This window comes from Petromyzon marinus, chromosome 35 (genome assembly GCF_048934315.1).
Source record: "Petromyzon marinus isolate PM22_M1 ecotype Great Lakes invasive population chromosome 35, UKy_Petmar_22M1.pri1.0, whole genome shotgun sequence".
In the NCBI taxonomy this organism is placed as follows: Eukaryota; Metazoa; Chordata; class Hyperoartia; order Petromyzontiformes; family Petromyzontidae; genus Petromyzon; species Petromyzon marinus.
In genome coordinates this window covers 9,249,267-9,264,455 of record NC_133701.1, presented here as the reverse complement: position 1 = coordinate 9,264,455, position 15,189 = coordinate 9,249,267, and the positions used below count along the sequence as shown (strand labels likewise).

The following is a 15,189-nucleotide window of genomic DNA, read 5'->3' as shown; positions in this document are numbered from 1 at the left end:
CACACACACTACACCACACACACACTCCACACACACCACACCACACACACTCCACACACTACACACACACACTACACCACACACACTCCACACACTACACCACACACACACACTACACCACACACGCAATGGTTTAAAAATGAACAGTAACAATGTACAGCGCCCTTGTTAATCCAGTGGGAGGGGGGGGGGTGTTTAACCATACTTCACCACGGTGGTCGTGGTGAAGTATGGGGAAGGGACCGCTTCTGGTGTTTGGACACCGCCACTGATGTTGCTCGCCGCCACCGTGATTCGAACTCGGGTGGCCGGGTTCATCCAGCAGTGGATTGAGAAAGGGATGTCAATTATAATCAGTGTACACGTGCACACGTCACACACGCGCGCGCGCGCAGTATGACTCAAAACTGCTTCGTATGGCAAACGATATATTTATGGAACCGTGCAAAATGACGAATACAGGCAATGCATCGTACACTGCGAACGCACGTAATAATGTCATTATACAGCGACACGGGTACGACCAGGATTGGAGGTCATTTCGACGCGGGGTTGTTCCAAGTTGCCTGCGACAATTGCCAGCTGCCCTGGTGTGTCCCTGCACGCCGTGGAGATTGTAACGGCGTTGTCGTTTAGATGACGGCCCGTGGAAGGTGATGTCGCAGAACTGGTCTTGAGATCCCTTCAATTCACCTCTTGTCCACACTCGACCGCAAGAGAATTGTGTGGTCGCGTACGGTGCGAAAGAGGTTCTGCCTACACACATACGTAGCACCCAACCTGCTGCACGTGGATCAGCGTGGCGAAGTATGGTCAAACAATGCACACGGCCGACACGGCTTCGTTCAGAGTTAGACCATCATCCAGCAAAAATCCGATGTATTATTAAACACCGATTATTCAATTATGCATATATAAACGAAACGCGCGGCTCTTCGTTGTTTACCAATCAGCAGGTGCGCGCAGTGAGTTGCACCGTGCATTTACATCCCTGCAATGGAGGGTATTGGGTAAACACGTGGACAGCTGATTTGTCGGCGGCCCAGGCTTGAAGCACGCGAGCCCGTCAATGATTGATGACTCCTTCCCCTTTGATCACGTGCGCCAGCGAACACGTGTTCGTACGCAGAGTCACGGCGACTTCCCCCTCCCCCATCGATTTCAATCATCGTCGAGCAAAAAAAAACAATTGTTGTTGCTGCTGCTGCTGCTGTTGTAATCATTCCGATTGAAATATGTCGTTCGCTTGGAGGACGGCTTGGGATAAAAATGCACCATGAGCGGCCGTTGCGAACCTGGAACCATTTAGGATTTGTGCGAATGAGCGATGAGACGGCTGCTCGAACCCAAGTGCTCGGTTGTAATTATGATTGTAATTTGCCTACAGTGAACGAGACTCCCATGTTGAACTGGACTCCCATGGTGAACTGGACTCCCATGGTGAACCCGGACTTCCATGGTGAACCCGGACTTCCATGGTCAGGGGTCGGCAACCCAAATCACAAAAATAACATTTTTTTTTTCGAATTTCAAGAGCCGCAACTGCAGTCCTTAAAAAGTCACCGGGTGTGGCTCCGGTGCCGCAGGTTGCCGATCCCCTGCGCTGATGCGTTCGGCCATCTAAGTTGGCTAGGAAGGCCACGGCTAACATCATCACGTCAGTGGCGAGTGATCGATCATCTGTAGCCGCTCCTGAGTAGCCCCAGCAAACCTTATTCCAACGTGACGGACCAGCGTGGTTGTCGGTCATGGTTCAACAATTAGCAATACATTTTTCAAAACGTTACGTGCGTATAGGTAGATGGGGCGATCAAAGAACTTGTCGTGAGATTAAAATGGGAATCGAATTTACGGAAAACAACACAAACGGAACGCGCAAAACGAGATAAATAAATAATGAATCCTGCAATCGAATTGAGAATTTATGCAATCGCCGCGGATTAAATCGTTAAAAGGTTACAAACAAATAAACATTCCCACACATACATACACGCACACACATGCAAAAATGTATACAGGTACTGTATAAATGACAATACAGTACTGTATATATACACAGCATATAATACACGATCCGTGATTAGCCAAAACAACACTCATTATATTGACACATTTATTATAAAATACACCGCTGCGGGTTTGCTCGCTAAAATGGAAAATTCCACATTATCATGGCAAGGACCGGTCTGTCCATATGGGGAAAACACTGTGATCGCAAAGTGAAAAAAGTTTTTCTTGTGCTCAGCTGAGCCTGGAGTCGCGCTCATTTCATTACGTGTCCTCAAAGGCAGTGTAGGAAACTCCACGTTATTGTGGCATGTAGGTTGTGCTGAGAGGATGAAACGCACGCACGCCTGTGATCCAGCACTTTGGAAGCAAGGGCTCAGTGGATGACCTCGAGATGCATGTTAGACTGTCACCCGGATGGAATGCGAGGTGGCCAAAAGGCGGAAGTGCAGTACAGCAAGTGGGTTCATGAACCCGTTACGTGCGGACCTTTGAGTGGCATCCCCTTGCTGTGCGCGGTGAAACTTCTCCGAGCACGCAAAAAAAGGGAAATCGGCACAAATGTGCCCAGGCAGGACCCTCGTCTTGAGACTCCGTGAGGCTTTTGTGGATACGTACATCGGACCTTTTCAAGTTGCCAATGCAGTCGATGCTCTCCGTACCTGTCGCCAGAGCTTCCTCCCTTCTGCTAGCTCACGTAGGATTGTGTCAAAGTCAATACCCCCAAACCTCCAAGGACCACTCCTACAGCCTTGATCATCGTCGCCACCGTCTAGGGTTGGGTCTTCCAACTTGTAGCCTCTGGGTGTCCCTCTAACGCGTGGTCTCAGTGGGCAGGCCTTCCTCCTCTACCCTGCACAGGTGTCCCACCCACCACCACCTCCTCCTCTTCCTGGAAACGAAACTAAACAATTTTTTTGATGTTATCAGATAAGGCCCACTGAGCTATGTAGCTATTTTTCGAAAGTGACCTGGCCACACATGATAGATCAACGAAGTGGCTTATCACGTGGAAATTTAAAGCAGCAGCCAAATACTCTAAATGTATTTTAATAAATGTGGAGGGGAAAAAAACTGTAGGACCTGGACAAAAATCCACGCAGCCACGGTGAGAACATGCAAACACTCCAAATTTACAGCAGGTGCAAGGGTCGGGATCGAACCCACGACCTCCTGTATACCAGGCGAGGTAGTGAACATCTCATAGCCACTGTAGCACTCTGGTTCACAGCTACCCTTTCCTGCATGTTCTATTCCCAACCTCCAGGTCGCTTACCCTATCCTCCTCCACACGGCACACGTTGTCCCACCCATCACAACATCCTCATTGCAGCTTCGGCACTTTCTATAAACCACATTCTGCTCTGTATTTGCTCACCCAATCCTTCCATGAATTTCCCTGTGTGCATGTGCCATTCAAAGGCCCGAAACTAACTTCCCGTCGCCGTAGCTCTGCTAAAGCCACGTGTCTGTGTATTTTTGTTAACGTGTACGTACTGTATTTACTTCTTCATGGCCAATGTAAACCTAGCCTGGCACAAGCGCCGCGGTGACGTCACCTCCAATTAGTGGCAATTGACGGCAATTGCTGTTGTTGTTATTGTTTTGTAGTATTCATTTATCCGTTCATTCATTTGCGGATACAACCAAAGACGCACTGCGAGACCGTGCGGATTGGCGTAGTCAATTGAGAGTCCTTCAACCAGCAGTGGATAGACCACGGCTGACGACGCTGCTGATGACGACGATGGTGGTGGCGGGGAGGAGGAGTAGGAGGAGGTCACCGCTGGTGTTGATGCTGACTTCTCTCGTCGCACAAACTCCCCGGCGATCCCGTTCCACCGTCGCAACAGCTGCCGCAGCTCGACCAGGGCGACGCCACGTCCTCCGTGACGATCGACGCCGCGTCGTCCCTCGACGCAGCGGCAGCCGCCGCGTCATCAACCATCGAGCCGCGCACGTCCCGGTTCGATCCCGGGTGCAGCGGCGGCGGCGGTGGCGAGGAGGAGGAGGAGGAGGTGGAGGTGATCTGGTTGATCCCTACGCCGCCACCCATCGTCATCAGGCCGTTCCCGGAGCCCTGCGCCATGGAGGGCCCGGTTTGGCCCGCGGTCTGGTCGCGCAGGAGGCGGTCGAGGAAGGTGATGTAGCGCATGGCGAGTCTCAGTATCTCGTTCTTGCTCAGCTTCTTGTCGGGCGGGTGAGTCGGGATGAGCTTGCGCAGGTCGGCGAACGCGCCGTTCACGTTCTGCTGACGCCATCGCTCGCGGCTGTTGGTGAAGATTCGCCGCGGGGTTTTCACGATGGGACCTGGGATGGAGGGAGGGGGGAGTCGTTTCGCGTGAGCGGGTCGGGGTAGTCTGCCTTCACACGACGGATTTGGTGTGGTGTGCGCGAGTCTCTCCGTTTGTGTGCAGGGGGCGCAGCCTGGTGCATCCTGCCAGTCGTCAGTCAACCCATGGCACCTGGGTCTGTACCGTGGCCTCCTCCTTCACCTAGCCTGGCACAGCGGTCAACCCATGGCACCTGGGTCTGTCCCGTCGCCTCCTCCTGCACCTAGCCTGGCACATCAGTCAACCCATGGCACCTGGGTCTGTCCCGTGGCATCCTCCTGCACCTAGCCTGGCACATCGGTCAACCCATGACACCTAGGTCTGCCCCGTGGCCTCCTCCTGCACCTAGCCTGGCACAGCAGTCAACCCATGGCACCTGGGTCTGTCCCGTTACTTCCTGCCAGCGAGCCTTCTAAACTTGACTAGGATGGACACATCTTCCAAATGTAAACCCAATGTAGCAGAAGCACCTTCCTCAAAATGAGTTCTGTGACTCAGTGCGGCTATCCTGGATAACAAAGTAAATTCATTTAAATGAGTACAAATATAATTGTTATTTGACATCAGTGCAGTGCTCTCCTTGTGGCTCTGTATGGTTGCTTACCCTCGTTGTACTCCAGGTCATAGGGAGCGGGTCTCCTCTTCAGGCCGTTTGGTTGCAGGACTGTGAAGGTTGGCTGGGCAGGACCGAATCCGCTACACACATACACACCACATCATCGTCGTTAGCCATGTTATATACATCTCTCACGGTCACGCGTAATAAATACGTATGGATGTACAACAGCGATGCCTCGTGTAGCCTTAACAGACTGTTGGGGCGAGTGATGTTAGCGAGCACCTATGAAGGCCGGCACGGGTCACGAAGGGGTGGAGTGGCTGGAACTACGCCCGGCCGCCTTTGTCTCCCCTACGGCGATCATTACACACCGCACCAGCTACTCATTTGAGGCTGAGTCCGATGCGCTTCTGCGGCCGTCTGGAACGCTCTTCATTCCGATATTAGGAATCCACTGGAGCTGTGCACTTTTAAATTATCTAGATTGAAAACTCATTTTAGTATATTGCCCTTCCCCGCATCTCCTATAAGCACGGTTGGTTACGTACGGTGCGAAAAAAATGCAATATGCATACATACAAATGTTGCATTTCAATGTATATTCTTGTACACATCCCATAAGCCACGCGGTCTTCTGCGAGTTCACGACTTCAACAGCACGGGTGCCACACCAGCAGCAAACTCGCTTGGACTAGTTTTGACATTCGGTGTCTCATCGTCGTCATCATCATCAGCAGCAGCAGCAGCATCAGCAGGCTTGTTTCAACGATGCTTTTGTGATGGGTAATTCTCTCCTCTCTACATGAGCGCGCGTTTACATTCAACCACCACCAACACCACCATGCCCCCACCTCCATACCTCCCACACCTGCCCTACAACCCCCACCATCACACCGCGAGCTCCCCTCCACAATAACCCCCCCTCCCCTCCCATAACCAACCTTACCCCCCCCCCCCCCCCCATTTTAACGAAACTTTTAAACTATTTTTAGTTTTACCAGATACGGCCCACTGAGCTACGTAGCTCTTTTTCAGAAGCGACCTGCCCACAAACGATGGCTGGACGAAGTGGCTCATCACGTGGCAATGTGTAGCTGCAGCCAAACACTGTAAACGCGTGATGTTGATTCTAAAATGTGGAGGGATATTTAACTGGACCCGGAGAAAAATCCACGCGCCCACGGGGAGAGAGACACAAACTCCAAATATACAGCAGCAGCAGGCGTCAGGGTCGGAATCGAACCCCGACCTCCTGCATACCTGGCGAGGTAGTTAACATCCCCTAGCCACCGTGGCGCCCCTAGACAATCCCTATCCACCAACCCATCACGGCACCACCACCGCCGCCACCTCTTCAAGAGCTCTTGGGAGAACGAGAGAGAGAGAGAAGAGGGAGGCGAAGTGTTCACGCTAAGTGTTCACGCTAAGTGTGTGTTCGCGCGAAGCGTTCACGTTAAGTGTTCACGTTAAGTGTTCACGCGAAGTGTTCACGTTAAGTGTTCACGCTAAGTGTGTGTTCACGCGAAGCGTTCACGTTAAGCGTTCACGTTAAGTGTTCGCGCGAAGCGTTCACGCTAAGTGTTCACGTTAAGTGTTCACGCTAAGTATTCACGGTAAGTGTTCACGCGAAGCGTTCACGTTAAGCGTTCACGCGAAGCGTTCACGTTAAGTGTTCACGCGAAGCGTTCACGCTAAGTGTCACGCGCTCAATCTGGGCGGCTCACTGTTGACGGCCTCCTTGTTGCGAATTCGCCACAGCCCTCGTGAGCCGAGGCAGATGTCTGTGTCACCCCTCTCGCTTTGTGTCTGCGGCTCCCCCCGCCCGCCCAGTTACACTGTGGGTCCTTGCGCCCCGGGACAGTCTCAACCTAAGTCCTTATGTATATGCATGCGGAAGACAAAGATATCAGAAAGGCAACAATATCGAGCATAGACTGTAGGGGTGGTGTGGGTCAGGGGGTTAGCGAGTAAATATTACACAAGGCTGGAGAGATTCGCGATAGGATGGTGTTAGTGGCTCACACACGGATCGCCAAAACCTGCGGCTGCAGAGTCGCGTGCGGCGGCTCTTTAAGGAAGCTGCTTCGAGACGTCTCGCATTGACGACCCCTGGGCTAACGCCACGCCCGGCCGGGCTGCCTTGGTTTTTACCACCGCCACCCTCGAAGTTCTGATGTTAACACACGACCACACAGGTACTCATTTAAGGCTGAGCTCACCTTAAGGAGGACCGCGACCGGTGTCAGACACTCGTCACCGATGTATGCCGAGTGGGTATTGAAATCGGGAGCCATGTTCCCCAGCGCGGGTGAATAAGGCTAACGTCGTCACCCTTATTCGGGGGGGCCTTTACCTTTGTATGAGGCAGCGGCCACGTGACTACCGCAGTGCACTACGAACCAGGCAACACCCGAGTTCGATTCCCGGTGGTGGCGGTTAACATCAGTGGCGGGAGCGGTGCCGGATTATCCTCGTAGCAAACGTAGCTGCATATACTACGGGCCCCGCACTTTCAAGGTCCCCGCGCTAAACGCTTTCAAGCAATCAATTCGGGTTCAGTGATTCTGCACTTGCTCTATTACTATAGTACTATACCGCCTTCAACTTTTACAAACGACTGGGTATTTAAGGTTAGCGATTTGTCGTATTATCTGGCTGTATAGCAAATGCAAAAAATACAATTACTTTACTATGCAAGTAACAAAATGTGTCTTTTAATATTGATGTATTTATTTATTTAGGGCCCCTTTATAACATGTGCTGCAGGGCCCGCACTAAGCTTCATCAGGCACTGGGCGGGAGATAGCTGAGCTCTGTCCTGGGTTATCCCCTAGGGTGACGCGACATTAAATTAGTACCCGGTGCGCTGTGTTCAACGTCAACACTGGGGATACAAAGGCGGGCGCGTGTGGTACTGACAACACCGCCCACTCGTGCGCAGTCGCGGCCTCAATAGGTGTTCGCTCATCAGTAACGGCTCTGTTCATAGTTGTGGGCACAGAGTGGCCTGTCCACCATACAGGATTTTTGGGTTAGATCGCGTAAAAATATAAATGTGTCGTTAAACCCGCCACCACCCAACACAGCCAACTAGTAAGCTTTGTCACGTAAACAGAACGTGGCCAATTCGTTACTAGTGCAGCACAGCGGTGTGTTGGAGAGCCAAGCCACAACGTTTACAATCTGAGTCCGACGTTTCGCCACCAGTTACAACTAGCTTCGACACATTTGTATATGTATGCGATCTAACCCCCCCAAAAAACCTGTATTATGGATTATATTGGTCGCGAAAGCCGACTACGTGTTAAACAGAGTGGCTCATGATTGTGCCCACTTTCAGCTGTTCTAGCCCCGTCTAGAACATCGTCAGAATGTCACGATCCTGTGAGTGCCAACCGAGAGCTCGGGAACGCTCGCCGAGAGATGGAGCGACGAAATCGTCCCGCGTTGCAGGCGCCTGGCGAGTGCATTGTGAGGCATGGGGAGCTCCTCCATCATCCAGCAGTGGATCGACCACGGCTGATGATGGGTGATGATGAGTCACGGCCATCAAAGTACCGTTATAAGTCAGTGGCCTTCACTGCAAGGCCCGCGGGCCACGGATGGCCCCTGGTGGCCTTTAGTGCGGCCCCCTGACAAACCACGAAAAGTTTCAGTTTTTCAGTTTCTTTATTTTGGTATAGCCCTGTGAGCCATTCGGCTCTTGAATCGGGTGCAGCCACAACAAAAAAAAACATCATCGTCGCCGTGCTGTCAAACCCCCATGTGGTTTCAAATGTGTGGCGGCCCTCACGCTGGTGGTGTCTTATCGGCAAAAGTGGCCCTCCCCTTCCTCTAAAAATGATTTAAGAACGCCGGTCTGGTCGGTGTCTCAAGCAGTGACCGTGCGAATCGTATGCTGCCCTCCAGCGGGGGACGCATGAAGACCAAAAGTGCGTCGCTTCTGTCAACCTACCTCTGGATGAGAGGTGCCTCCTCCCCACTTCGTCGTGGGGGGTGGTGGGGGGTGGGGTGTTATTTGACCATACTTCACCATGCATGGGGCAGTGCGGGTTGGTGAAGGCAAAGGAGCGTAGGAGGTGTACAACTACGGTGCAGCCAGGCAAGCGTTGGGGAGCTCGCACAGCACACACCGTGGCGGTGTGCTGTTGGGGAGCTCGCACAGCACACACCGTGGCGGTGTGTGCTGTTGGGGAACTCGCACAGCACACACCGTGGCGGTGTGCTGTGCGATAAGCCAGCGCTCGTTACCCGATTCATTTTGTTGTTGTTGTTGTTGTGTTTGTTTTTTGTTGGTGTGTTTAGTTTGGTGTCACCCCCCCCCCCGCCCGCACCTGTGATTAGCGCGGTTGGCTGCGTACGGTGCGAAAGAAGTTCAACATACGTACATACACTTGGTTTCATTGGCAATAGTTGACGTTTTCTGACACCTCGGTGTTTAGGCAGCATGATGTATAGCTAAGGAACGTAGCGATAAGCAGAATTCGTGTGTTCCCAATTCGTATATTACCCGTATATTTTATACGAAATTAACAAAAAAAATCAACACGGTTTTCAATAATACTGTATGGCCTTAGAATAAATACATATATAATGGGCGACGTTTCGGGCAATGGCCCATCTTCAAAGCACGGCAATATATAAAGATGGGCCACTGCCTGAAACGTCGCCTATTATATATCTTTAAAGTGAATATTATGAACGAATCTGTTGAGCGTTACTATCGTTCGTGCTCCTCCACTGGCGCTCTGGCTGGCCGATTTGTGCCGGCGAGGAGTCACGAGTTAAAGCAACAAAAAGTTTTACATTGACTTGACACTGTGCCAATTCAGCAGCAGTAGCAGCACTATCATCATAGCACGGTATCATTTATATGGGCGCGGACAATCTCGGGGAACACGAGAGATGGCGAAGGCTTGGGAAGCGAAAGCCATTCATCCAGCAGTGGATTGACCGCGGCTGCTGATGATCGGTGGCGTGGTTAATGACATTTATCAGCTCGGAGGGGGGGGGCGGGTTGCGGCAATCGGTCAGGCGCAATTTGCGGAAGCCAAACGTCGCTGCTCGAATTGAAATAAAATAAAACGCGGAACGTAAATTAAATGCAATATTCATGAAAATAAATTTAAACCGCGCTTTCAAATTAAATTTGTTGCGGGTTTTTTTGTTTGTTCACACAGCTGTTGAAAAATTTCTCATGCTGGTTGTCAAGGAGGCCCCAACTCGTAGCTTTGGCCAACAGGGGGAGGGGGGGGGCAGGGCAGGCAAGGCACCCCCCTGCCTGCCCCACGCTGTCACGCTGCTGCTGATGATGTCGTCGTCGAGAATGATATTGCGTCGGCATAGTGGTTAGCGCAGCGCGTTTTGAATCTGGCCATCTGAGCTCGATGCGCGGTCACGGCGAACATGAGTAGCGAGCGATCATCCTGAGCGGGTCCTGACCCGAACCAACTTACTTTCAACCTGAACTGACCAACGCGGTGAAGTATGGTCGAACAACCCACAGAGACAGACCGAGGGTGGGGAGGCCTTCATCCAGCAGTGGATTGGCAAATGGCATTGCTTTTTATTTATTTATTCTATGTTTGTATACACGTGGACGATTCTAAGCAGTAAAGGTGTCAACGTTGCACCAAAGTTGACTGGCCGGATGCAACGTTCGTGCAACGGTATCATGCAACGTTCATGCAACGTTGCATGTTTACTGGGTAGTATTGATCTGCATTGCAGGAATACCCTGTAATGTTTGTAGAATGTAGTTTTAATATATACAAGAACAGTCATTGTGTTAACATATAAACACACCATAGTGTACGGATTTAGTTGTACATTATGAACCTTATGGCGGGACCCCGGGGTCCAGAATAAACGGAAGTCAAAATCGTAATTAACTAATTTCTTTTTGGCGACTTTTTTTCCCACCGCACACATAAACGCCGCGAGATGCCTGGCGCGGATCGTCCTGTTGTCGTGTTGTCCAAGCGCAGTAGCGAGGACGAATGCGCAGAAGAAACTAAACTTTTAAACTTTGATCAGCGCATCGTGTAGAGCGCGTCGAGAGGAATAGATTGCCCTCTTGTTCGCCTTCAACAGACATAAAATGACGTCGCAACGCAGTTTATGCGAGAGCCGCTTATGGGACCCCGCGGTCTCGCCATAAGGTCCATATGTAGGAATTCGGCATTACAATGTTGCAAGGGATTATGTTTTTTATCGGCGAGTAAGCAACTCGTAACTTTTTTCTATAATTCTGTAATTCGATCCCCATCGAAGCTGAGCATTTTGTTACCCAGTGGGGTTTTCCTGCCCAAATATCAAACCGAACGTAAATAAGGCTGATCCTAAATGCACCTGAATCTAAGAGGGAGACCTGGTAATGAGATGGGGAGAGCGCGGGTAGGAAGGGCACCGCGATGATGATAACGATGAGGATCATGACGGGAGCAAACGATGATATCGGGGAGGAGGCGGAGGGAGATCCGAAGAGATGGAGGCAGGAACTCGTGTTGACATCATCACGCGCATTCATTACACACACAAAGTTGCTTGCCACAATTTAACTACAATACCTCGCCGATCTCGTCGAGGAGAATAAAACCATCACGCAAACTCCTGTCATCGTAGCAGCAGCAGCGACTTCTGCGGACGTCTGGAACGCTCTTCCTTCCGATATTCGGTAGCATCTGGAGCTATCCACTTTTTAATAATCTAATTTTAAAACGAATTTCTTAAGAGCTGCTTTTTTTGTTCATGTACTTCTGTATGTGGAACTTCTTTCGCATCGCACCAAGCCAACCATGCTGATCGGAGGTGCGAGGGAAGGTTCGGTTTATAATAAAATCGAGAATACAGCGCCGCGGTGGCGAGATGTTATCTCCCTCGCCGGATATACAGGAGGTCGTGAGATCGATCCTGACACCGTGGTGAATTTTTCTCCGGGTCCTCCGCTTTTTTCCATCCACATTTAGAATCATGCGTTTAGAGTATTTGGCTGCTATAAATATCCACATGAATAGCCACTTCGTTGAGCTATCATTTGTGGCCAGGTCGCTTTTTAAAAAAAGCTAAATAGCTCAGTGGGCTTCACCTGGTACATGAGATCGTTCATAACAATCCACTGCTAGACGAAGGCCTCCCCACGCCGTGGCGATGGTTGGTTGGTGAAAGGAGTGGGCTCGGATATCACTCGCCACTGATGGTTAGCCGCGGGTCGGGAAGCGAACTCATGTGGCCAGGTTAACAGCCCAGACCGCGGTCTGTACTTGCAGGGTTAATAACCGCGTCGTAATTTCCGCAACTCGAGTGTTCGTTGTGGAATCACAGAGAGCACTTGAAGAGCTTTCAACGCACACAATCACCCGTTTAGCGTATAGACTGTCGTGGTAGGTGCTGTTAGTGCACATACACACGCGCACAATATAAAGATCCCCGTGTAGCCTTAACATACTGTTGGGGCAAATGCTGTCAGCGAGATACATTGATGAATGCCGGCACGACGCACGAGGGGGTGGGTGGTCAAGCAACCACGCCCGGCCGCCTTTGTCTCCCGAGTGCCGATGTTTACACACACACTCAGGGGGTACTCATTTGAGGCTTATTCGACCTAGGGGTGGCCCAAGATTGGGGAAGGTAATCGTCACCGGTGTTATCCCTGAGCAGGGAGTCGAACTCGGATAGTCGGGTTCGGAACGCAGCCTACCAAACGCTACACAACCGCTCTCCATATATATACTACTTCATATATACTAATTCATATATATACTACTTCATATATATACTAATTCATATATACTAATTTATATATACTTCATATATATACTAATTCATATATACTAATTCATATATACTACTTCATATATACTACTTATATATACTAATTCATATTTACTAGTTCATATATACTAATTCATATATATACTACTTCATATATATACTAATTCATAAACAAACGGTGATACGCGCAATCCCAGTCTCTCGCACGCACATATATACACGCATATGAACGCAAACACACTCAGAAAAAGACAAAGATCCCCCGTATAGCCTTTCCAAGGCTGTTGGTACAAATCCTGTTAAAGAGCACTTGTTGCTGTAAGCGAACACTCACACTATCACTCACACACTATCACACATACACTATCACTCACACACTATCACCCACAAATGCAATGACCCCCCCGTATAGCATTAACAAATTGTTGAGGGCAAGTGCTGTTAGCGAACTCCTAAGAAGGTCTATATGGCACACGAGGGGGTGGGTGGCCAACACCACGTCCGATGTTTACACATCGCTCCAGGTACTCATTTGAGGCTGAGTCGACCTAGGGGAGGTCCAGGTCCGGTTCAGATAATCGTCACTGGTGTTGGTGGCCGTGAGTGGGAATCGAACTCGGGTCGCCGGGTTCGTAACGCAGCGCGCTAGCCGCTGCACTACCACTCCCCCCTCACTGACACACACACTGACACACACACTGACACACACACTGACACACACACACACTGACACACACACTGACACACACACACTGAAACACACACACTGAAACACACACACTGAAACACACACACTGACACACACACACACACACTGACACACACACACATACTGACACACTGACACGCACTGATGACACACGCAGTTACCTGTCGAGCCCCAGGGCGTGCTCAGAGTAAGGAGCTGGCACGCCGGGGTAGAGCATGGTCGCGTGGGTAGCGGGCACCAGCGGTGACAGACTCGACGCCACAGTCGGCATCGGCATCGCTCGCTGCTGCTGCTGCTGCTGATGGCCGCGATTATTGTGATGGTGGTGATGATGGTGGTGGTGGTGATGATGATGGTTCTCGGCCGGCGGCTGCTGTTCCGCGAGCGGTGATCCGAGCTCTGCGGGGCTGAACGCGTCGGGTCTCGCGCCCCCTCTACTTATGGAGTGAGCGTGGGAGCGCACGAGTGCTGTCTCCCTGGCTACCGATCCTCCTCCTCCTCCCGCTCCTCCCGCTCCTCCCGTTCCCGCGGTCGCCTGTCCGCCCCCTGCCGAGCCTGCGGGGGGTCCCTGGGGAGAGGCGCTGATGCTGCGTGACTCCCGCTCCGCGCCTCCGCCCGCTGGCACGGACAGAGGAGGAGGCGGCGGCGGCGGTGGTGGTGTGGCTTCCATTTCCTGGCGGCGTGAGTGGTGGTGGAGTGGGGGGGTGTTGCGGAAGGCTGGGGTGGAGGTAAGGGGGGAGGTTGGGGGGGATGGAGGGATGGCAAGGAGGAAGGGATATGGGGAGGGAGGAATGCAGCGAGGGATTTAGGGGGGATGTGGAGGGAGGCAGAGAGCGGGGATGGAAGGATTGATTGAGGGGAGGGAGGGAGGGAAGGGGGCAGGGAGAGGAGGCAGGGATGCAGGGAGAGAGGGGGGATGGAGGGATTGATTGAGGGGCGGGATGGATGGTGGATGCAGGAAGAGAGGGGGGATGGAGGGATTGATTGAGGGGCGGGATGGATGGTGGATGCAGGGAGAGAGGGGGGATGGAGGGATTGATTGAGGGGCGGGATGGATGGTGGATGCAGGGAGAGAGGGGGGATGGAGGGATTGATTGAGAGGAGGGATGGATGGTGGATGCAGGGAGAGAGGGGGGATGGAGGGATTGATTGAGGGGCGGGATGGATGGTGGATGCAGGGAGAGAGGGGGGATGGAGGGATTGATTGAGGGGCGGGATGGATGGTGGATGCAGGGAGAGAGGGGAGATGGAGGGATTGATTGAGAGGAGGGATGGATGGTGGATGCAGAGAGAGAGGGGGGATGGAGGGATTGATTGAGGGGCGGGATGGATGGTGGATGCAGGGAGAGAGGGGGGATGGAGGGATTGATTGAGGGGCGGGATGGATGGTGGATGCAGGGAGAGAGGGGGGATGGAGGGATTGATTGAGAGGAGGGATGGATGGTGGATGCAGGGAGAGAGGGGGGATGGAGGGATTGATTGAGAGGAGGGATGGATGGTGGATGCAGGGAGAGAGGGGGGATGGAGGGATGGATTGAGGGGCGGGATGGATGGTGGATGCAGGGAGAGAGGGGGATGGAGGGATTGAGGGATAGTGATAAAAGGATGGAGGAACAGAGGGAGAGGGAGGGAAGATTGGGTGGAGGGATTGGAAGCAGGGCGAGTTGCTTGCTTGGTTGAAAGGGGCGACGGGGAGAATTTCCTAAACTTTCCGGCAGTTTCTTATCCCGCAGTCGGTGTTGCAGCAGGAGCGGCAGCAGTCGTATCGGTAACAGATGTAACAGCTTTCACAGTATTAGTATCTGCTG

The 15,189-nt window shown here is 51.9% G+C and overlaps 1 protein-coding gene across 1 annotated transcript; it reads right to left on the bottom strand.

Moving 5' to 3' along the window:
- Positions 1–415: 415 nt before the first annotated feature.
- TAL1 (TAL bHLH transcription factor 1, erythroid differentiation factor) lies at positions 416–14,052 on the bottom strand. The gene is made up of 3 exons (XM_032966238.2): positions 13,543–14,052; positions 4,945–5,036; positions 416–4,317 (listed from the first exon to the last, which is right to left on the bottom strand). Exons 1-3 carry the CDS (start codon positions 14,049–14,051, stop codon positions 3,788–3,790), a joined length of 1,131 nt encoding a protein of 376 aa, XP_032822129.1. The 5' UTR covers position 14,052; the 3' UTR covers positions 416–3,787.
- Between the last annotated feature and the right edge of the window lie 1,137 nt (positions 14,053–15,189).